Consider the following 25,261-nt stretch of genomic DNA (forward strand, 5'->3'; position numbering starts at 1 on the left):
AGAAAGAAAGATAATAAATACATTACATAATATATTAAAAGTATCTTTTGAAAATACACACCAGAAGATATTAAACATATGTTTCAGTAAGCCCACTTCTCTGTAAGTATTCTTTTTAATCGTCTGATCTATTATTAAAAATTTAAATGCCATGTTTTCTCTACCTATAAGTGGTAAATCATAACAGAAACAAAGGCAACAAACAAACAAACAAACCCCCGTCTGTGTAATTAATTTGATATGTTTCACTTAGTGGCAAATGTCCTGAAAACTGGGCTTTTCAGTAATATTCCAATTAATTAAATGGGTCTGTATAAATTTATGCAGCAGGGATTGCATATTACACTTAAAAAGAAAAGCAAGAAAATTAAAAAAGTTTGCATATCTCACACAGGTGTCAGCGACCTTCAGAATCTTTATTGAATCTTTATAACTTTGGCTACAAATGATAAAGAACTCATATTTTAAAATATGGATATATTTACAAATGCAAGTTTTAATAGTTCTCTTGTAGAATAATTGCATTGAATTTCCAAAGAATGGCACTAAAAGCACCAGTGATATTTTTTAGACATGTTTTTCCTGTCTTTAGGTTTAAAATTATGTTTATTTACATAATTTTGCACAAATATTAGAATCCACCAAAATAAAATCTATCTTAAAGGGATAGATGTTTAGAAATCTAAGAATAGAACTAAAACAGATCAAGACAAATATTTATTAAAATTTTCTTTTTTCAAAAGGTCAAGAGTGTTTAATTGTGCTAGACTGAGGTTAAAAGTAAAGCTCTTTGGTTGCAGATAGCCGATCTAACTGAGCAGAGGCAAAACAGATGATTTGGGCCCCCTGCTGGACTAAACTTCCTGAGCACGTTACATAATGAAAAAATTAATGTACTAGTTGTAGAACGAATATCTTAATAGATGTATACTCAGGTCATTAAACTCAGTTAATGCTGCAGTTTAAACATTTTTAACAACATTTTCATATGTTCAAGTAAGATTTGATACTATAGAATAAATAAATACACTGTTAAATATAATTTGTATGCATAATAATTGAAATACCTGGAAATCTATAAATTTACTTATGATTTACACAGGTCATAGTTTATTTTGTTAAAAATAAATTATATAAAGAACATTTGAAATGTGTGTGCATACAATTTTAATTAAATATCTACACAATTTATTAATTCGTATCTTTATCTTAATTTGAACCTCCATACTTTCTTCTTGGTGCCTCTGCTCTGTAAAATGTGTTTTGTTGTTTAGAGAGAAATATAGGGAAGAGGATTAGGGCCACTGGAAAAAAAAGAGAGAATTCTGACTTTAATCTCAGAATTCTGACTTTAAAGTCAGAACCCTTTGTTTTTTCTTTTTTTCTTTTTTTTTAAGTGGCCCTAATCCTCTTCTGACTTTAAAGTCAGAATTCTGAGTTTAAAGTTCTGAGTTTAAAGTCAGAACTCTTTTTTTTTTCGGTGGCCCTAATCCTCTTCCGTAGAAATATGAAGTAGTAGAAGAAGAAAAAGGCTACTTTCACCCATAGACATATGTCTATGCTTTCACCTCCTACTTAATGGTCACAGCCAAAGAGCGCACCGACAGCAAGATGACCCACCACCTTCTGTTTTTAAAGAAAATAATCCTGAAGCGTTTTTGTCAGTCTAGAGTTTGATCTGTGTGTTATTTACAGCGCATCATCTGAGCACCTTTAGATTAATTAATCTATGAATACACACAAATGTCGGTGCTGAGTTTTGGCCAGTGTCCGTTGGCTAGCTAACGTTCTTAGCTAGCCAGCTAGCAAAAGCTTAACAAAGCTATGTTTTCAAATTCTTTTGACCAACGAGTTAGCGCAAATTACATGAATGCGTTTTCTTTTGCAATTTACATCTATATATCTATATATGACGTGTGTTCACAACAAACAGCTAACACTTATACTTGCTAATATTGTGACATTTTGTTCCCGCACGCTGCTCCATCTCAACAAAGAAACGATCTTTGGCAGTAACAACAAGCCACAGCCTCTGAAACGGGGAAACCCAACATGGTTCGGTAGGTGTGCCTGTATCACTTACACTGTGTCTTTCAGGAAGGAAGTTAAATCAATTTTTTTTTCAACCTTTCTGCCTCGATGTGACTTTTTGTGAAGTTTAAAACTAGTGTGGAGAAGCCGGTAGTTAGCCGGAGCCAACATGTCGGACTCTCTGGAGAGATCTACGAAAATCAACTTGTTAAAGGAGCCGATTGTGAAGAAACTTTGTGAGGTGTTGGATAAATCGAGCAATAAGGGATGGCGAAAACTTGGAGAGATCGTGAGCAGTGACAGGCGGTTTAAAGTCAGGTATGCTGAAAATTACTTTTAACTGTTTGTGCTTTTATGTGCAGTTAAAAACAATAAAGTTACAATTTGTGTATAGATATAATTCGTCTTTATTGTGAAAACTGAATATGCATTAAAAGCTTGAAATGTGTTTTGCCATTAACATACCATGATCAGACATAAATACTTGCACTAACCATGCCTAGAGTAAAGCCTGGTGGTGGCTGCATCATTCCCTGGCATTACTTAAGATGTAACTGAGGATGAGATTATGAGAAGCTCAAAATAAAAGTCAGTTTTGCTTGAAGATAAAGAGGGATGTCACAGTGAGTCCAAGTATACATTAAAATCAGCTAAAAGTAGTTTTACAAAAACAAAATCAAAGTTTGAAATTAAGCACCTCCAAATCCAAGCTGGAAAAGATTAGTGTCTTCTGGTCTGAAACAGGTCCTACCCCAGGTGGAAGAGTTCAAGTATTTTGGGGTCAGGGGCGGTCCTAGCTTGTTTGGTGCCCTGGGCGAACTACATTCAGAGTGCCCCCCACCGTCCCGCTTCACAACTTCCCCAATCAAACCAAGTCTACCAGACTCAGGTTCTCTATGTGTGAAAATACAGTTAGAGAACTTTGCAAATATTCTCAAATCAAGATGTGGGATTGCTGAAGTCTGTCATGGTTAAATTTTTTTGGATCACAAAAATCTGACATTTTATCAGGGGCATCTACAGTTTTGTGAGCCACTGTAAAATAATGTTTGTGATAAGTTATCAAATACTGAGTTGTATTTTTTGCATTTTGGTTGATTAAGGATTATTCTGACGATTAATTGGATAAAAAATTGTCACAATCTGCATAGTTTTGATTTAACCACTTAAACTTATTTGACACAATATTATAAATGTATTAAAATATTAATAAGCAAATAATTCAATTCCTTTTTAAACAGGAAAGATAAAGGGTTTATTGCTTAAAATGTGTTAACAGCATTCTTTTGCTGTACGCTTAATCATATGAAGCAAAGGATGCATCTGCAGCTAAAAATACTTGTAACTAGGCCTGTCATGATAATAAACTTTGCTGAGTGATTAGTTGTCTCAAAAATTATTGCGATAAACGATAATATTGTTTGAAGACCTTTGTACACTGATTGAATGGAAATGACGTAATAACGCATGCGATTTCCTGCCAAAGATAGATACACTTTATTTTCAAAAGAACACTTAACACTGGAACTGATAAACAAAATAAAACAACCAAAAACAAAAATAAAATGGATTCTCAGTCTCCATTAACAAAAAACGCACTTGAATAAAAACTAAACATAAAGCTAAAGTGTAAATAAATACTGCATTCAACCAAAAGACTGCAGATTATGAAATCTGTATACTACATTGCCCTTCAGTAATCATTAGATTTAAATAGAGAAGACGGGCACATCGACTACCTGATGCAATAGTTCACACTACACGATTTTTTGCCCCGGTTTTCCTCTTACGACAATCTTAGAACTGCGATTTTGTAACGATCATCCTGTAGTGTGTGGTGTGTTATGGTAGATCCGATCCAAATCAGGGGTTTTCCCCGACTGGGAGCTTAACCAGCCTGTTGAATGCGACAGGTAGCCAATCAGAAAGCCTGGATTCTCCTCCTTGCTTTCTGAGGGGAAATTACGGAGGGGAATCCCAAACAGCTGACACACTGCAACCCGAAGTCCAGCGGACATTGGAGATGATATGTGGAAACAACATGAAATATGCAAATCTATGCATATTTCATGCAAAGAATATAGAAATGACAAGGGGAGGAGTTGGAGCGAAATTGCTACGGCAGTTGATAAACCTAGTAACTTTTCAGCTGTTCTTCGTTAACGTGACATAAATAGGTTATAAAGATTTTAATTTGGTCAGGACTGACATTAGCCACATGCATTGCATGTAGATTGTAAAACATTGATTAATGCCTGGTTTTAAAATTAGTTAACTGGACTTGTAGTGATTATTTTGTGCCCGTTGTTGGACATCACACAGCAGGATCGAACCGATCGCACCGTTATTCCTAGGATTTCTGTCGGCTCATGTGCGGTCTCTCAGGTTTTGAAAATGGGTCGACAATCGGCCGACAACTCTAAGATTGTGTAGTGTGCACTGGACATTACACTAAGGAAATGAGGAAGACAGAGGTCAGTGGAGAGCACCGGAGTTGAGCCTTTTTTCATTCAGCTTCATCAACAGAAAGAGAAAAAGACTGGAAGAAACGATAAAGCTGATAATCAAAATTAAAATGAAGCTAAAACTGGGCCACTTCTGGAGTTCTGTGTAGAAGATATTTACAGACAAAAGTTGTTTTTTTTATCTTGAATGCAAAATGTATATATGTTTTGTACAGTTTTGGCTGAGTTACTGCTCTGAATACTGTTTTTTCAGTCTTTATCCTCCAGTTAGTGATTAATCGATTACTAAATTATGTGACGATTATTTGAATAATAAAGATTAATCTGGATTATTAATCAGAGTTTGCCCTTTTCTTTCGTCCTGTAGTTCAGACGACATGGAGATGTGTTCCCTCAGGGTGCTGGAGGTGGAAGGCAGCCCCAGCCTGACGCTGCTGAGGCTCATGGGAGAGCGAGGCTGCACTACGGGTCACCTCATGGACTACCTCCAAACTCTGGGCAACTTGGACGCTCTGCAGTGCCTGAAACCACCAGGTGCTGAGAAACGCACGCTAACCTTTTATTACTGTTTGTTGTGAAGTATTCCATAGCTCTTTGTTGTCCTTATTTAGCTTAAAGAGGAATTTATGACTCATGTGGCAACACACAGGCTGTGGAGAGTACTACTCTGCATACACGTGATTAGAAGAAGAGCTCAGCCAGTTTGGGTTTTTTAAAGAGGAAACGAGAAGTTTTCTTTAAGAGATATATAGCAGTGAACACAATCCATGTAGTGTTGACTAAACGTAATTTCCAATAAACTTTTTATGTTTTTCATTTTGTTTGGTTCCATAGCATTACAGATCCTCATTCAGCCGCAGTCCGTAGCTCTAATTTGTGGCCACAATCTGCGTCTCAGCTGCCATGCAGTGGGGAAATCTCCTGTCCAGTACCAGTGGTTCAAATCCAGAGAAGAGGTGAGTTGAAACAAACATGGAGGCAAACAACCACTCCAATGACTGTTAAGTAACAGATATAGGTTAAAGAAAGATGAGGAGTTTCCATCTGGACTCTTTACTTTATTGTATCTGTGTCAAAATTAATGTTGGGACTCAGTTAAAATTTAACTGCAGGGTCTGGTTAATCAAAAGCCATACATCAACAAAATAATCAATTTCAATTAAAAAGTGTGTTGCTAAATTATTGAATGATGAGGTCTGTTATTTAGGTTATTCAGCCATTTTGTTAATTGCAATTAAGAATTATTTCACTCATTGATTATTCTCTGACAATTGGATAAAAAAGTTTGACACATTCTGCAGAGTTTTCATTTAACTTTTTAAACATTTTTACACAATATTAGAAATTCATTAAAAGATGCAATTAAGCAAATAATTTAATTACTTTTTAAGAAAATAAACTGTAATCGCCTGAAATTTTATATATTTATACATATTAGCACTGTCGCTGAAATATGAATATACAGTATCTTATAACTGTTTACATCCTTCGCTGCCAATTACATTTCTTATTTAATGAAAACACCACATTTTGGAAATTGTGTGTGTGTGTGTGTTTTTTTTTTTTTTACATTAGCTAAATATCAACAAAGCTTTGCGCACATTTGTAAAGGAAATGCTACTTTCGGAGGAAAAAGGCAGATGAAGAAACTTTTCTACAAATAAAAAAGACGCATCATCAAAATGTCAAGTCTTTTATGCAAATCAGGACTCTTACAGTCTGGTGATGTCACCTGCGGTTGTAAATAAGTATATAAACAGTGCTGTAGGTGGACTGGCCGATACAGACCCTGTTTTTGCATAACTGTGTAATGGTGGGAAGGATCTCTTCAAAGTCCCTGTTTCCTGATCAGCTGTTAGAGGAACTGAAAGGATCACTTGGATGCCACTGTTTGCTAACGCTCTTTGTTCTTTAGCTAAGCAAATATGCTTATTTCATATATGCGGAAATTAAGTATTGCTGTCAGTTTTATTTGTCTTGGGCGTCAATCACTGCTATAAATCTGGTCTAAGTTAGAGCTGCACAATATGTAAAATCACTGTAGTTTGGTAGGATTCCTTAGTTTGCAACTAACAATTATTTTAGTAGCCGATTTATTCTATTGAGTATCTTGATGATTAGTGGATTAATCGGACAAAAATATTGTCACATTTTGCAAATTTTTCATTAACCTTTTTGGCTTTTTTATGCAGTGTTAGAAACACATAAAAAGAGGCAAATAAACAAATAATTAAATTAATTTTTAAATAATAAAATAAACATTTTATTTCTTAAAATGCATTAATATGGGTTTCGCTTAGTGAATTTGAACCGGGTGAAGCTAAAACGGCCATTTGAGAAACTCTGGGTAAAACATATTTATAGGTGTCTGCATCTTAAATGTAGGTATATTCTGTACAGTTTTGGTTTAGTCACTGCTCTGATTATGCTGGGTTTTTTTTTTAGCAAGTGTCCCTTTTTTAGAGTCAGTTTACTCCAATCAATGATTAATCAGTTACTAAATTAGTTGAAGATTATTTCAATAATTGATTAATAACAATTATTTGTTTCAGGCTTACAGCTGATATATATTTTTAGTGGTTAAGACACCAAACCTTATGCTGTGTGGTGGAGACATTCTGAAATTAGAAACAAATAGAGTTACAAATATGTAGGTTAATCATAAATTATATCAAATATTGTAATCTTCAGCAATGGCATCTCAATTACTTATTGTCCTGAAATAATGTATTCCTAATATAAGTAGAGTTGTTTGTCACTTTTAATGATGTTTAGTGAACTTTATTTAAAGAATGAGAGCACATTGTTTCTGTCCCACATTGTGCTGCTTTTTAAGGATTTCTAATCTAGATTTCCACTTAAATTCAAATGCAAATTCTTACAGTTCGTTGGGCTTACCTATTTTTATCATAACTTTGCATTATCTTCGTCTAAATCAAACTGTTTTACTATTTTGGCAATAAGATTCATATATGTGCACCAGATGTATATATCCACAAAAACATTGTGAAAGGAAATTCACATTGAGTTAAACTCTAAAGTTAAATAACAAACAGGCTTGGGCTTGACCTCTTCATCAATGCCACTTGATTTAAGCAGCAAACAAAACCCTTTTCATTGCCTGTTTGCATTTTTTTCTGAAACTTTATGAACTTGTTTCAGGTTAATCTGCCTGCTTGTGCTAAAATGCTAACTAAAATAGCTCAGATAGAAGTTAAAAAAAGGATTCACTGCAAGACAAACATTCTGGCTGATCTCTTTTTGTTTACATTTACTTTATGAAAAACAGATTTTTCATTAAATTAAAAGCTTTCCCACTAGATATAAAAAAATCAGGAATTAATCATCTGGTAGATGATAGAAATTCATTTGATTTTGATTAAACTTATTGCAATAAGGACTTCTGTTTGTAATCATTACATCTAATTACAAAGAAATCCAAATCTCTGTGTAAAAACAAAACTCAAACAAAAAAGAAACACAGAACAAACACTTTCACATCATTGTGAAGGAACACTCTCCCACTCGTCTTTACCTCTTTGCAGCATCGCTTCAGTTAATCAAAGTTTCTGCATATCTCACTGAAAGTCTTACCACGACCTTTGAATCAGATTGAGGTCTGGACTTTGATTGGTCCATTGCAACCTTTTGATTATTATCTTTCCAGCCATCATGCCTTACATTTGCTATTGTGTTCAGCAATCATTTTCAACACTGTTGACCAAATTTGGGCTGGTTTTTTGCTAAAATGTTGAAGACTTTTTTATGCAGATGATGTTGTGGTTCATTAATGACTGCAAGAAACTCACATCTTGTGGCTCCAAATTATCACTCTTCTTCCACCATGCTTAACAGCTTGAATTAGATGTTTGCAGTGATGTTTGAATTTAAGAAAAACCTTTTCACCTGAAATAAACATTATTCCAGAAGACACGTGGTCCATTCAGATGCAACTTTGCAAACTTTAATCTTGCTGCCAAGATGGGTTTTTTTATTTTTTCTGACAAGCTTCCCAAACAAGACATCCTTATTCAGTCTATTTCTAGTTGCTCTTTTATGAACTTTAGCTTTTGCTATGCTAACTGAGACCCGAAAAGTCCCAGATTGAAGCTCTTATTTTTATTTTTGTCTATTTTTTTAAGCATTGCACATTCTGACCTTACGGTAAATTTGTTGAAACTTCCATTATTGGTAATATTAGCAACTAAATGGTTCCCTAACCCTGATGATCAGCAACAATCAGGTTGCATTCACACCAGCTCTGTTTAGTCTGCTTTAATCAAGCTCAATTTAGTTTGTCTAGAAAGTCCATTTTGTTTGGGGAGGTGTGAATGCTTAGCCGTACTCTGATGTGGACCAAAAAAGCAATCTCTGGTCCACCTAAAAGCTTTGATCTCACTTTGGTTGAAGTGAACTCTGGTGCAGTTCGAATGCATATGTGAATGCAGAGACCTCTCCAAAAGCTGGAAATGGACTGCAGTGCAGGGCATTCTGGGTAAATACAACTAAAACAAACGTGTGAGTCTAACGCTAGAGGAAAAGATAGCATGTGATCTTTTACAGACGACCAAACAGAAATCCTACAACTACTAAAATCTGACTCAACTCCATGTTGTTTACATTTTATGAAGAAGGAAGTTGGTTCTTTTGACACAATGTGAAAGCGAACTGCACCAGCTGAAAATAAAACAAATGTTGCAACTTTGGTCCAGTCAAACCAGCAAACGACCAAAACTCCTGCATCTATTAGAGGTGGTCGCACCTGCTGATTACCAATTCTAAGAGTTCAGTTCATTAGTGGCTGTGATGTTCACTGTTACAGTAAATTCTGTGGAAACATCAGGGCTATACTTGACATTTTGAGTCACAGCTTTTCCATTCTGCTTTCATCTTTGACTTATTTATAGAGAGAAAAAATGAAGTAAAGAGTGGAACATGGCTCCACCAACATAATTTTCATTTTCATTACCTCAGGTACCAAACAGCTTCTCTCCAGAGCTTCTGATAAGTCCTGTCCAGCTGAAGGATGCCGGCTTTTACATCTGCAGGGTCAACTGTGGCGATGCTTGTGAATTCAGCCAGTGGGCTCAGGTGGATGTCCTAAATGTCACCATGTCTTATGGTGAGACTTTCTCTGCAAAAACACAACATTTTACCAAGTATTACTGTCTAGTTTCTAGTGCAAATAACTTAGTTTACTTCAAATAAGACAAAACTAAATTGCAACTAACTTTTCAGCAAGATATACGAGCTTGTTTTAGGTCAATAAAAAAATTACTTGTTCCATTGGCAGATTATTTCAGTTATAACAAGACATTTTCCACACATTATATGAGACTTATAACAAGATCATATTTCTTGCTGAGAAGTTGCTTGTAAGTTGGTTTTGTTTTATATCAAGTGTATTAAGATCTTTGGACTCAAAGCTAGAACAAAAGTACTTGGTTTGGGAAAGTTTTCACCAGTTCCTGTTGTTTTTCTTTCCATATAATAACAGCTGAACAATGTAGTCTTTAAGTCAGTTGTTGTATTTACATGCAGGAAATGTTGTGTTTTCCTCCAACAGCCCCAGGACAGAGTTATCAGTCCATAGACGGACGGCTGAAATTGGCAATCCATCCTCAGTCCCAGCGACTGCATGTTGGGGAAACCCTGCAGCTGGAGTGTGGTGCTGTGGGCCGGCCGATCCCTCGATACCAGTGGCACAGGAACGGAGTGCCGATCCCAAACGCCACAAAGAGAAAACTCATGGTGATGTTTTATTTTTAATTTAAGGGGCAAGGTTATGCAAAATCAGCTTTTTGAGCTTTACGTCAGGTTATAATATATATAATTCTCTCATCAAAAACATACCTGGAGTGTTGCTTTGATTCTTTCATGCATGTTTGAGAAATCCTATAATCTCCATGGCAACCATTCAGCTGTGCAAAACATCTGGATGGACCCAGCGCCGCCTTTGAGGGGCAGCTCCTCCTTGGAGCTGCAGTTTCCAAGCTTCTGGGCTTCTACCTCACAGGGTTACCCTCCCTCCAAACTCCCCCATTCAGCTCCTTCAGACTAGCCAGCAGCAATTAGCAAATACCTGGTGGAACTGCTCATCTGCTGAACTCATTACCTGAGCTACTTTTCAGTACAAAGCTGGTAAAAACATTGTTGAAGGGTTAATAGAAGAACGCTATTGAGCGATGACTTCTTGAAGGCAAAGTTTCTGAAAGAACAGGAATTTTTAAATATATATAAACATACCATACCGTTTATCATTTATCTTGATAAATTTCTTACCATGGGGAGAAGTTTGATTTGTCACAATAAATTTCAATTAGCTATGTTTAAACCCCCCCAAAACTGTTGGGATTGTTAATTTTACAAATTTTTCCACGGTTTTTTCATTGAGAGTATCAATAAATTTTACAGCATGATTAAACACAGATACTCTTAGCAGTTTAATGATACATTTCTTTATGTGAATGGTGTCCGAAAGAAGCTTATTACATCAGTTTTTTTTGGTGGGGCTGTGATTGCTGTGTCATTCAGTTGCCTGAAAAAGTCGTAGTAAATAGTCACTATTATCATTATCACTATAGTACTATAAAATATCATGATAAAACTTTAAGTCCATATCGTCCACCCCTAACTGAAGGTAAACATAGTTACTTGATTGTGTAATAAAATAGTATTATGTGCCTGAAAAACACATAATACCCCCATTTTAACTCCTTTCCTGCTTTTTCACAACTACTCTCACAAATGAAAGTTTCATGTGTTTCAGATTCCCCAGTTAATGCAGGATCATCATGGCAGGTATCGCTGCGAGATCAGCAGCAGCACGGAAAGAATGTGGACCAATGAAGTTGATGTTGTGATAGGTATGTTACGCTTTTTTGGTGCTTTTAGCAGCAGCTCTTAACTCACAATGTCTGAGCGTTTGTTTGCTTCTGTTCTCGACTGAAAGCACCGAGGATATCTGTCCAGATTTCAGGGGCAATGGAGTGCTCTGAAGGTAGAGTCGAAAGCGGTGCATGGTGTATAAAAACAGGCACACTAACTACAGCCTTACTCAAAACACTAATGTGTTCCTCTGGCTGCATCTGGGTCGTAATCTGCATGGTGGTCTGGTGGATACTAACCGTTCTGACAGGGTTTCATTTTAAGATGTGATTTGCATGAATTGTGATTTAAATATAGGCCGCAGTTTTCGTTTAACACTGTAAGATGGGAATCAACAAATCCCATGAAAAGACTACAATGATAGAACGCATTGAACTGAACTAAGGTTGCCTTTTAATTCAAAAGTAATAAAATAGCTCAACACAGTGTTACTTTTTTATTGTTTGTGGAACATGCAGGTGATAAAACCCAAAAAGGTTCATGTTTTGTACTGAAATGTTTTAAAATCTACTTGAAACACTGAAAAAAATGTTATGCCACTTGTTACAAATAAGTATCTTTTACTATTTTGAATCACATTCATGTGGCTTTTTTTATAAGGATTGTTTCCAACTGAAGTTACTTTTTATTGCCGCCTTAGAAAAGATTAGTTTTCAAGGTTCATGTTTAAGGCTGAACAACGAGAGACTTGACCCATTTTACAACTCAACAATGGATCACAATTTGTCACTTTTATTTAACTAAACGTCTCTACATTACAAGAAATTCCTCCAAACCCAAAAATATAACACAAAGTTTATGTATTTTAATATTTTAGGTTATTTATTTCAAAGCTAAGTGCACAAAGATGATGTTAAATAAAACAAAACAAAACAAGAAAACATAATATTTGGAAGTTGCTTTTAGTGCAACTTTAGTTTAAGAACAAATTAATGTTTTACTTTCTGTGGAGTTAAAAAAGAAAATGTGCTAATTGGGAAAACAAGAATTGTGGTGCAGAAATCAGTTCAGATACTGGCAACAAAAATATTTATCCATGAATAATTATTGAAAGCAGAAATAAAAATAGCTTATTGAAATGCTAAATTTAGTTTTTTATGGAATTTGTTGAAAGTTGTAATTAAATTCTACTAATTGTCTTTTTAAAAGTAATTCTGCTAACTTAACTCTGTTGCATGAAAGTTCCTAAGATCATTCCTAACTTGTCATTTATTTTCTTGTTTATAATTTTCAGCCTGATCCTGTGTGTAAAAACAAAAAATATCATTTATGTGATTGTATGTTTTTTTTTTTTTCTTTAGATGATATTTACGCCATCGGAGGAGGTAGGATGATTAAAACTCTGCCCAGATTTTTTTCCATTATATTGCAGCTGCTTTAATTTTCTTTTCTCTGTTTTGCTGAAAATGTAGATTCCTGTGAACTTTTCCTAAATAGTTTGCCTGAGCAACTTTACGGTGAGTGTCTAGGGTTCATTAAAGTCTCAGAAAATTTAAGCAAATGTTTGCTTTTATGTTTGGTTGATGTACAGTTTTACTGAGAAAACATCAATTTCATGGTGAATTCTGAAGGGATATGTATATGTGTTTATGTATATCGTCAGCCACATTGTATCAGACACCCAGAGTTATCCTCCTAATTTACAAAGAAGGAAAAACAATCTAAATTGACATTTAACAAGAAAATTATCAGCAGGAAAGAAAAGGTTCATGTCTCAGAAGTGACTGATGTGCAGAATAACAACAGGTACAAATGTCACTGGTGGTCATCACAGGATGATCTACTTCCTTCCCCTCTCTGTGTTTTTTTTTTTTATGTATTTTTGATTCTTATCACTTTTTCTTCAGAATTTATGGCAGACCCCTCAAAGTGTTGCATGTCAGACAGTTTCAGTTGTGTAATCGCTCCATTTATTTGACCTGTTCTGATAAAGAAGGGATAAATCCAAATGGAAAATTATTTCCATCATTCTTCAAATTTTTACATATTCAAATTAATTTATGTTATTTTAAAATTATTGTAGTATCAGTAACAAACACACTGCGTCTCATTCAAATAACTAAATTTAAAGCTAGTTGTTCTGTTTTTAATTTTTAAACAAATCTCATGATTTTTCTTCCAAAAACAAGTCCAACTACTCAAGAATCCACATGTTTCACCCTGGGATGTGTAAATAATTTTGGGCAAAGATGTTAAATATATCATCTTTTTCATCTGTAATCAAGAACAAGATGTGGTTCTTATTTTCTGAGTAGAAAATTAATACAGTTTTAAGACACATTCTGCAGGAGCTTGTCTTTTATATGCAGCACATGCCTTATTTACAAACCATTAACAACTTGAGTTTAGGTAAAGTATAGAAGTGAAAATTATGTGGTTGATTCTCCTTCTTGTTGACTAAGACGTTTTTGCTCTCTGATTTAACTTTTAATAGTTTTATAGCTGAAAAAACATATCACAATGTGTTTTATAAAATTAGGGATTGACAACCATTGATTAGTTTCTTGTTTTAAATATTTTAAATACTACCAAACTTGTGTTGTGATCTCTCCTTTTTTAGCCACAGTTTTCACTCCACACTTGTTTTTTATTTTATTTATTTATGTATTTCTAAGTGCGTTATGAAGCACGGTGGCAAAACCTTAAACTGCTTCTGCGCCAGTTACTCAGCAGGTTGTTGCTAGGTAACCAAAGAGTGAGTGAATTAGTTGATGCCACCAACCTGTCTTAACTTTGCGGATCTGGATCGGAGTTTAATTAATATTCTATATATTGAATATTGATTATACTATCGGACCAATTATCTATTGATAATATACTATATGCCTGTCACGTTATATATTGTCAAAGTAATCAACCCTATTTTATGAAAGAGGCTGAAAGGGTTTATTCTAGTATAGGAAAGCTGTACTTATTCCAGAGAGGCTGACGTTATCAGCATTCAGTCACTCCAATCTGAACATGTGCGCTCTTGTTTGAACAAGTAAGAAAAGAGGGGAAACCCATCCACATATGTGCTGAGTTTGAATTTTTTATAGAAAAGTTTAGAAGTAAAAAAATAGCAAGACAAAAACACTGATTTATTTTTTTTACTTTTAGTCTGGACTGGATTGACACAAACTAACAATGTTAAAATAAATACACCACAGTAGTGGGGTCAGGTCTGTTCTGACATCCATGTTTTGTTAATTAGCCTCTTTAAGTTAAATTAGGCTTGAGTCCAACTACAAAGATGGATGTTTGGATGAAGTAGTAAAGAAAAACATAAGAATTGTCTTTCTAATAAATATTTGGAGTAATAAATGTGAAAACTGCAGTTTTCTTTGAAGATATTTGTGTATTAACTGTTTTTTCCCCATTTGTTATCCACCTCTGTAGCAGCCTGTATTTATTTTTAAGCAAATATTCTTATTGGAGATTTTTTTTTTCAAATCACACAAAACGACAGAACTGCTCCTAGTAAACATGGCTGTTCCTTTAGAGATCTGTTATATTCACAAAACATTCTGTGCTGAGCTGGATACCATGTAACACACAGAGAAACAAATTCAAGCAATGTTTTAATATGCAAAAACATATCTGCTGAAAAAAAGAAAACATGGGGACAAACCACTTCCTGTTGCCTGTGATGGTTGCCGAGTTCAATATGAACGCCTTATGTAACAGATTAAGTCCATATTGTTTTTATCTCCTTCCATCTTTCACGTCAGCAACTGACAAAGTGGCCCTGCTGATCGGTAACCTGTCGTACCAGAACCACCCGCAGCTCAAGGCCCCCATGGTGGACGTGTACGACCTCACCAACCTCCTGCGGCAACTGAACTTCAAAGTGGTTTCACTGCTGGACCTCACCGAGTCGGAGATGAGGAACGCCGTGGACGAGTTCCTACTGCTGCTGCATAAGGGGGTTTACGGTGCGTTCAAGTCAAGTCGAGTTTGTTTCTAAAGCACATTTCAACAACAAGGCAATTCAAAGAACTCTACACCATAACACCATAATACGGAAACAAGTACAGAGTTCTCAAAAGTGAACCAGAAGTGATCCACGCCCAAGGGCGTAGGAACGAGTCTGTCATTGGGGGGGGGGGACGCATATCGGAAACCTGACCGATCAGTAAATAGCTTGAGCAGAAATGTCATAAACAATTGTGCCATCAACACGTCAGTAACGTGTTACTCTAATCTGGCCCCTTGTTTCAGTTACAAGTATTTGAACACGTTACTGTTTACAATCCAATAATCAGATTAAAGTTATGCATCCACGTAAAGGTGAAAGTAATTTTATTTATATAGCACATTTTCAGCAACAAGGCAATACAAAGTACTTTACGCAAATTAAAAGGAAATACAAACAAAATAACAAAGCAAAAGAAGAAAAAGAATCTAATGTTGATCTAAAGTATGTAAGCTAGTTGCTCCTGTTCAGGGTTACTAAATATCCTCTGGTCTAATTCCATTTCTGGGTTGGGAGAACAGGAGTCTAAAAAATAGTCTAGCAGTGTTGATCCAAAAGTGTCCTCTGGGCTTCTGGTCTCTGCATCTAAATAGTGAGTACTCTACAGTTTCTGTTAAAATAAACTAAGAGTGACTAATCTAATTCATTTTCTGAGTTAAAAGTGAGTACTCCATAGTTTCTAAATAATGATGGTGTAGTATTGGTCTAGATAGTGAATATTCCACAGTTTCTAAAAAATTAGCTAAATTCTAAGTTTGTTCTAAATCCTTTTCTGGATTAAAAGTAAGTAGTCACAGTTTCTAAGTTTCTAAAAAGTAGTAGTATAAAAGTAACTAAGTAGTGACTGTTCCTGTTAAGTATTTCTGAATTCTAAGTTTGTAGTTATTTTAATTCTAATTCTGATTCCATTTCTGGGCTGTATAATATTGATCTAAATAGTGCGTACTCCACAATTTCTAATATTACTAATAAACTAAAATAATCATTTTCTGGGTTGAAATTGAGTACTCTACAGTTTCTAATAAAAATAAAAAAGAGGAAAGGACACATTAGGGCAAATGGCAACATTCAGGCAAAACAAAGGGCAAAACAAAGACATGAGTGAAGGCGGTAACATCACAGGGCCATGAAACCACGTTGCTCAGCCTCCCGGCAGAAATCCCATAAAGATGTTATCGAGGAATGTCCTTGGGAGTTCTCAGCTCCACAGCTGCATGGATAACAGGAGGGGGTGAAGTGGGAAGGAGCGTTATGTTTACATATCTTCAAGGAGATTGGAAATATGCAGCCCTTCCAAGCCAACACAGGGAAAGCCAATTCAGATACAGAATGTCTTATGTCGTTTAGATTATAAATTTCAATCTTCCCTAAAGTCTCTCCGATACATCTCAGGTCCCAATCATCCAAATTAGTTTGGTCGTTCCACTGAGCCGAAACTAGCAACTTCTTCAAGATCCTTTCCATCCCGTTAGTGAATTTAAGAGTCCTCAGCTGGGCTGCGAGTCTCAGCAACACTCGCATCCAACTTGTGTCTCTGTCCACACCAACAGTCTGAGTGTTCGCTATTTTGGCCAAGTCCGTCACAAATTTGTCGATAAGCCAGGTATTCGCAAGCTCCAAACAGCAGAAATCCTGTTATCATGAATAAATCCAGGGTGTTTCCCGCCGGGTGTGTCCCCGCAGGACAAGAGGGCTCTCCTGTGCCCAGTCTTCTCGTTGAGAAAAGTTGATCAATTGCATTGAGAGACCGGTTGACCAGATCCATAATTTGTAGATTTGGAGGATGTGCAAAGAAAGGCTCCACAAATATAGAAAAAGACAAAAAACAGAGCAAGCAGGGCAGGCATGGGCAGGGAGGGAGCAGAGGAAAAAGTGTCCGCCTTCACCGAGAGCAAGAGAAAAAAGCATAATGATCATCATTCCAGGACTGAACACTCACTTTATCATTTGCCTCACAACTAACAAGCTAAATACGGTGGTAGCACACACAAGCTACCAGATTCTGATATACTTTATTGGTCAAAAGACATTTGATTATTGGTCAAAATGCATTGATATAAGTTGACTGGCAATTGAACAGGTTCTTCCTCTTTCTAATACCGAAGTAAAAAACAGCTCATAAAATAGGACTCAGCAGTTTTAAACTCAATACAGCAGTTTGACCAACAAAAATAAAATCTAAAAAACAAGTTTTGTTCTTCTTGAACAACTCTCTACATCAGTGCAACAGTTTGATCTACAAAATAAATAAAAATTATGCTTTTCACATCTAACAGACACCTTAGCGCCTCACTGATAACTCAGTCTCACTTTCCAGCCCTGCATTCAGCAACTTACCAAACATGAGCAATAAAAAACACTGAGGGAAAAAGCCTAAATGTTTTTGTTTTTTTTCTCCTGTCATTTTCAGCCACCAACATTTAACTAAAATATCTACTGACATGTGTTTCTGTCTCTGCCTCCCTCTGACTCTCTGCAGCCTGATGTCCCTGCATGGATTCATGGATTTACAACAGACACTACAGTACAGATTACAGTATCAGACTGTAAATTAACTAAATATAAAAAGTATGTTTTTATCATACAAAATGAGAATTTAAACTTTATTAAAATTTTCAGATGTATACATTATTTTACATCTCCATTCTATTTACTGTGTAGCCCATTTCTGATAGCAAAAATTTTCACTCATCTATTTTTAAACCTCTCCTCAAGCGCTTTTCTTTTCATGTCTCCTAACCATTACCTTTGTAGTGCGGAAATAATGAAAAAAATATTGAAACGTTGAAAGAAATCAACCTGACATCAGTCCTCACCTGTTCTCCTTTTTGGTTCTATTGTAATTAATATAATTTTTATATCTTCACACTCTGAAACTCCACCCGGCTCACCTATGTCTTCCCTGACCAACTCTTCTCATAATAAAATAGTTTAGTTTATTTAAAAATTAAAACCCGTTAATACAAATTTCAATAACCTAAATGAAGACCTCACCAGAGGAGGGAGGGGGAAGAGTTAGGAGCGCTGTGGTGCGCCTTCAAAATAAAAGCACGCAAGTGGAAGATTTCAAAATTCTTCGCAACTGCGATTAAATTGTTGGGTGGGACGAATGTGACTGTCTCCAATATTGGGGGGGCCACGCCCTCCCCGGTTCCTACGCCTATGTACAGGCCACTGAACCATCTTGGTAGGCAAGCACATAGACGAACCACGACTTCAAGACCAACAAAAAGAAAGTCAAGTACTCAAACATTGTAATAGAGTAATAGTTGTATTGTCCTTATGTTGTTTATAAATTAGATAGGAACAAAGTGAGAGCTGGTTCTAAGCTTGCAGCTTGTTAATTGTTGCCATAGCAACTCCATAGGAACTGTCATGACAGTTAGTCATGGATACCTACCAAGATGTCTGTCAGCTACAAAGTTCCCTGAAGTGTTTTGTGACATGAGAACCATGTATTATAAAACAAGCAAGAAACATTACATTTAGTCAAAAGCCAAAGGCAACTCTGGCTTTGAGTTCAAGAAACTCAGAGTTTTATCATCTGTGCAGTTTTCTGGAAGTTTGTTCCAGATCGGTGGAGCCTAGAAACTGAATTCTGCTTCTCCATGCAGTTGCGTTCTGGATCAGCTGCAGCTGACCTGTGAAGACACTGTTGCAGTAATCGGTGCCATTAAAGATAAAGGCATAGATGAGTTTCTCTAGATCTTGCTGAGACATTATTTCTTTAAGCCTGGAAATGTTCTTCAGACCCACTTTGTAACTATCTTCATGTTGCTCTGAAGGTTGAGGTCTGAGTCAATCTCTATACCCAGATTTCCAGTGTTCTGGATTTGATTCACGCTGCTGTTCTGGACATTGGGGCAGGATTTTCTCAAAGCACATCAAATGTAAACACTAAGTGTAATTCTTTTTTGAGAAGAATCAAATAACTGATACAGAGGTGTTTGAAATTATTACTTAATGCAAACGAGGAACCTGCATTTCACTATTGACATTATTTCTTGGCTGCAGTGAGAGATTCTGTTCTCAGGAGTGCTGACTTGCACACACTGCTCCATCCTCAGGTCTGCTGTACTACGCTGGACACGGATATGAGAACTACGGAAACAGCTTCATGGTGCCGGTGGATGCACCGAACCCGTACCACTCCGCCAACTGCCTGTGTGTACAAAGCATTCTGAAGCTGATGCAGGAGAAGGAAACGGGCCTCAATGTTTTTCTGCTGGACATGTGCAGAAAAAGGTGAGGCCATCACCTCTACTTCTACTAAGCTTCCTTGAACAGGTTAGGATAGATCTATGGGCTATACGGAACCTGTTCATTACACATTTGCACAAAATCATTCTGAGACAATGTCAGCTCGGCCTGTTTCAAGCTCCTTTCAGAATGAGTTGTTTTAGGGCGTCTTGTCACTTAAAATACAAATAAGCTGCTACTGGCCACGTCCTTCAACTCATAGTTTACATTTGCACGTGAAAATGGCAGAAAGCAGATGCGCAATTATGCAAGCGTACATCTTTGAAAAGCATTAGTAGAGTCTTCTGCACAACCAACAAGAATCCAGCAAGAGGTTTCTGGATGGTAGGTCAACAACAAAGCACTTGTCTTTTCCAGTGGCCATTGTACAGCGCATACAGCGGGAAAACCAGCTGACCAAATGAGCTGGAGCTCCACTTTTGTTTGTAGGTAAGAGGCTGGGCTTGGCTTTGGTTGCTAGGCAACGGCGCGATGCCCCTGGAATGTAAATTTACATACTGAAAGTTTTTGAAACGGCTTACCAAAAACATGAACTTATTGCCAGAAAACGGCTGGGTGTGTGTTTGTTTTTTTAGCGCTTAGCCTGTTTTTAGAAGCAGTAGAAACCCAAATGGAAGTACAAAAAAATATAAAATGTGATTTTTTTTTTTTTTTCAAAACAACATGTACTGAACTTGGTTCAGCTTTATGTACAGTCGCTGTTTTAAAAAGTATTATATTTTCACTCTACACATCTGATAACGTTCATTTGTTCCATACAATTTGGATTTTATTTTCTTTATAAATATAATCTTTTTTTTTAGGAATGTTCATGATGAAAGCACTCCGAACATCGTCCTGAGAGTCACGGCCAACATTGTCTTTGGATATGCGACGTAAGTCTGCAGCAGATGTTGTGATTTCAGTGAATTATAAATTAATTTTTTTTGTTCTCTCAGAAATTAAATAATTTATTCTTTGAGTGGTAATGCAGGTGCCAGGACGCTGAGGCCTTTGAGTTGAGCTCCACGGGTTTCACCAACGGCGTGTTCGTTAAGTTTTTAAAGAAACGGCTGCTGGATGACGAGAAGATCACGGTGGTGCTCGACAGAGTGGCAGAAGGTGAGAAAAGGAAAAGAAGCTGTGCAAAACACAAATGTCAAGTGTTGGGGAATGTATTACTAAATTGGGTTTTTATAACATAATAGATACAAGAGCAGGATTTGTTAGCTTGGGTGGTTGGTTTTAAAGTGACATGAGGGTACTGTTGGTGAACATATTATGAAGCGTTACCATGGCGTCATTTAAGCTGTAAATGTGACGTATCATGCTTCGTGAACAGGTTAAAATAAGCCTGTTCAAAACATGTTTATGTTTTTTTCACAAAATCATTGTTAGAATGAGCTGTTTTAAGGCGTCTTGTCACTTTAAATACTAATAAGCTGCTGCTGGCCACAATCCACAAACAGATCCACAATTATACAACTGTACGTCTTTGACAAGAATTAGTAGAGCCTTCTGCACAACCAACAAGACAAAACACTTGTCTTTAAAAACAGCCCATGTACAGAGCTTACAGCAGTAAAACCAGCTGACCAAACATGCTGGAGCTCTGCTTGGGAGCTAGGTAACGGGCTGGCCTTTGCTGGTGTTGCTAGGTAACAGTAAAAAAACATTAACTTATTGCCAGACAGCTGTGTGATTTTTTAAAAACACTTTGGCTGCTTTTAGAAGCAGTTGAGACCCAAACGGAGATATAGAAATGTGCAAAATGTGAAATTTGCTTATTAGGTCTCCTTTAAATGCTCACAAAAACATTACTATTCTCGTTTGAGTCACTTTTTGTTCCTGGGATGTTTTTCTGGCCAGACATGGGTCAGTTTGACGCCACAAAGGGAAAGCAGGCTCTGGAAATCCGTAGCAGCCTATCAGAGAGGAGGGCGCTGACCGACCCCATTCTGCCCGGCGACAGTGCAGACCTCGTTCACGCTCACAGCAGACAGTGGGCAAAAGCTCACGGTAAGTGTTTTAAAAGTGTCTAATAATTTCTTATCCATCGTCAGGGAAGCCTTAAGTTAAACATTGTGGCTCTAAATTATGCCTTGATATAATCAGTCTTGTTAAAAAAAAATTATGTAAATACACTGGGATTCCTCTGGTTTATTCAGTCACAGCTGATCGGTGAATATAGGTTGGTGAGGCTGGTTTGTTGATTAATTTTGGATTAACCATTTAATAAGTGGATGGTAATAGATGCTAAATTGATTTTTTTTAAACAGAATTTGAACCAGGTGAAGCTAAAAGTTTTTTTTATCTTAAATGCAAAATAAAAATCTTCCTTGTACATTTTAGCTTAATAAATTCTACAAATTACCCTATTTTTTTGAGTCTGTATAATCCAGTTAACGTTTAAACGATTACTAAATTAGTTGACGATTATTTTACTAATTGATTAATCACGATTAATCGCTTCAGCCCTAAATAATAACAGTACACAAAATAAACTTGAAACGTTTGTTTGTTGTTTCAGAGCTTCCTGAAAGCATGAGCCTGAACTTTGACTGCGGCGCTCAGATCAAGCTGGGCTTTGCTGCAGAGTTTTCCAACGTTCTCGTCATTTACACCCACATTGTGAAGAAGCCCGAGGACATGTCCTTCTGCCAGGCTCACGTCACCGACTTCTCTCTGGTCTGCACGCTGCGATGTGCTCTTCTTGACAACTTTACAGATGTTTTGTAATATTTTGAGTTGGAAGGTGAAATCCTGCTGTTTTTACTGCAGGACCTTGATGTTGATCCAAAGGAAATGAACAGAGAGACTCCCGAGGAGACGGGGATCTACCTGCTGTCCAGCAGCCTGCCGCAGCACTGCCTCTACACCAGACTCAGCTCTCTGCAGAAACTCAGGGTAAACTACATATGAGCAGCTAAAAATGTAGACTACATGCACAACAGTTTAAAAACAACAGAACACCAAAGTTATTGCACTCCTTCCAGGCCTGAATGTCTATTTAAGCTTTTTATTCAAACTTTTAATTTTGCTTTCTAAACATTTTTTCTCTCTGCTAACCCTTCCCTCAACAGGAGGAGCTGGTTTTCACCGTTTGCCTTCAGGGAACGTTTGCAGCTATGGACGATGACCATCCCATATTCTGGACCAAAAGCGTGAACATCGGGAAGCCGCTGATCGCCCGGCTGGACCTGCACCGGGCCGTGCGGCGGAACAGCTGCCTGCAGACCTGCATGATGCCCCACAGCCCGTCCCAGAGCCCCTGCCACAGCCCGGGCCCAGAGCACCAGCACCACCTGCACCACGGGTCGCACCAGGACTACAGCCGCCTGTCCCCGCAGCACCGCTACCTGCACATCAGCGAGCACGCTCAGGGCGCAGCAGGCGGCTGCGGCTTCTCCTGCTACGACCAGCTCAGTCAGTGTGACTTTGACCGGACCTACGAGTCCGACGGACTCCTGAGCTCCCCGGGGAAGCTGAGCATCCCCATCGAGGCGACGGAGGACATCAACGAGCTGCAGGCCGTGTTCATCAGCAGCCTGCACCTTCAGCCTCAGTGACACGGAGCCTCCAGCTCGCTCAAAGGACGGATTTCTGTTCTGCTGCTGTTAAATTACCTTCTTTACCCTTGAATTTCTGAGCATTAGTAGGCTGTATTTAGATTTTACAGCGCCCCCTACAGGGGACATGGGGGACTTTTTTTTTTACCTCACAAAAGTATTGTGTTCCCTTGCGATAAATTATATTGTAGGGCCATTGTACAAAGAATAAAAAGTACATTTTTGCCAAAAATATTTTGAGTCTAATCTGAGAAATTTTCTTGAAAAAAATTGCTAATTTTTGAGTTTCAAATGTTGAAGATTTGCTAGAAAAAACTCAGAAAACTTTGAGATTGATCTGATAAATTATCTAGGAAAAAATCTTTCAAATTTCTGAGTTTGAAATGTCAGAAAATTCCTAGAAAAACTCATGTTTTCTAGATAAAACTTGGAAATTTCTGAGTTTTAAAAGTTGGAAATGTTTTACTTTTAGAAATTTCTCCAAAACTTTTCCAAAGTTTTTTTTCTATAAAATTGAGATTAATCTCAAAATTTCTGAGCTTTTTTTACAGCAAAGTTTAAACTTCTGAAAGTTAGAAATTTCCAAGTTTTTTTCTAGAAGGTTTTTTTGTCAGAAATGTATCACAACTTTTTTATGTATGCACAATGGCCCTAACACACTGTCGTGATTTTCAACACAATCACAATCACATATGTCAGTTAAACCTGTACATTAAACTTTAAACAAAAATGTGTTTCTACATTCTTAACTTGTTGGAGCTGAAAATTGGTTGAAAATTAATCTATTAATTGGTTGTCCACAGTTGTTTATGTAATATCTTTCATGTTTTGTGGCTTTTTGCACATAAATTTGTGGTGCATTTATCCAAAAGAAAAATAGGTAAAACTTTAGATAACTCAAAAATGAAATGATACCTGGAAAAGCCTTTCAAAACCTTCCATGATGCTGCATGAACTGAATACTAAATACATTATTACGTGGGAGCGCAAAACCTTTGTGAGGTAACACACAAAAAAAAAATTACATAAAACTTTGTGCATAAAGGTTTTATTTTAAAAATGTATTTTTGTAAATTGTCATTGTTGAATGTAGTTTGTGTTTGCTGTGGATTTGATCGTCACTCTGTATAGGAAGAACAAAATATATTCCAGTTTTTCTCAATTAATTAACCCAAAAAATTTTTAGTAAGTTTTTAATTCAGAAAGTGAAACAAAATTTATTTCCCTGAAACCTTGAATAATTACATAAGACCAATAAAAAAATTTTTTTATTAATATTTATTTTATTTTTTTTATTGCATACTTTAGCTTACAGGACCAAATCATCCAGCAGACTCTCTCGCCCTCCACATGGATGATAAACCCCAAATGATCACTGGAAAAGAAACTGGCTGTATCCAAGCGCAGTAATGGAAAGTTTAGTGGAAGGAATCGGCACCTTTGAGAGGATTGTGAAACAAAACCAATCCAAGAGTTTGACAGATTCACAAGGCGTGGATTACAGCCGGAGTCGGGACAAATCTTGCATTCATTTTTCATTTAAACCTGTTTGGACTTGAACATTTTCCCTATGAAAGCCATAAAGATCTGGATTTTGAAAAGTTTTAACCTTGGAGTCAAAAATACTGCCTGTCATGACTGAGAAAGTTTCCAGCTGTGTTACAGACCAGAGAAACAAAATCATTTCCATAAAGTAACACAAAATGTTACCAAGTATTTTTGGTTTAGTTTCTAGTTCAAATATCTTTGTAAACTTGAAATAAGACAAAACTAACTAATAAGATAATAAAAATAATAATATGAGGTTGATGTAAGTTAATAATTCCTGAATATTTATGAAAAATTACTGCTTCCACTGGCCGATTATTTCACTCATAGCAAGACATTATTTCCATGTCATAATTGAAATAATCAGCCAGTGTAACCAGTATTAAATCATCAATATTAAGTAATTATTTACTTTAAACAAGCTTCTGTACTTTAATGAAAAGTTAGTTTCCTTATTTTCAGTGTACTAAGATATTTGCACTAGAAATTAAACCAAAAATACTTTGTAAGAGTTTTGTTTAGTTTCCAAAGACAGGTAAGGGTAAAAAAGCACTGAGAAACAATAA

At 36.5% G+C, this 25,261-nt stretch overlaps 1 protein-coding gene across 3 annotated transcripts; it reads left to right on the top strand.

Moving 5' to 3' along the window:
- Nucleotides 1–1,856: 1,856 nt before the first annotated feature.
- malt1 (MALT paracaspase 1) lies at nt 1,857–24,424 on the top strand. Of its 3 annotated transcripts, XM_032579248.1 has the most exons (18): nt 1,857–2,060; nt 2,158–2,349; nt 4,864–5,030; nt 5,331–5,452; nt 9,471–9,618; nt 10,063–10,247; nt 11,266–11,362; nt 11,449–11,496; nt 12,686–12,709; nt 12,797–12,841; nt 15,095–15,298; nt 19,407–19,584; nt 20,403–20,474; nt 20,573–20,700; nt 21,448–21,597; nt 22,109–22,266; nt 22,360–22,485; nt 22,662–24,424. In XM_032579248.1, the coding sequence occupies exons 2-18, from the start codon at nt 2,201–2,203 to the stop codon at nt 23,145–23,147; spliced, it is 2,487 nt and encodes an 828-aa protein (XP_032435139.1). In that variant the 5' UTR covers nt 1,857–2,060; nt 2,158–2,200; the 3' UTR covers nt 23,148–24,424. The 3 variants fall into 3 exon arrangements, with proteins under 3 accessions (XP_032435139.1, XP_032435138.1, XP_032435140.1); XM_032579247.1 differs by lacking the exon at nt 1,857–2,060 and having other exon boundaries at nt 2,067–2,349; XM_032579249.1 differs by lacking the exons at nt 1,857–2,060; nt 11,449–11,496 and having other exon boundaries at nt 2,067–2,349.
- The last annotated feature ends 837 nt before the right edge of the window (nt 24,425–25,261 follow it).

Source organism: Xiphophorus hellerii, chromosome 12 (genome assembly GCF_003331165.1).
Source record: "Xiphophorus hellerii strain 12219 chromosome 12, Xiphophorus_hellerii-4.1, whole genome shotgun sequence".
Lineage (NCBI taxonomy): Eukaryota > Metazoa > Chordata > Actinopteri > Cyprinodontiformes > Poeciliidae > Xiphophorus > Xiphophorus hellerii.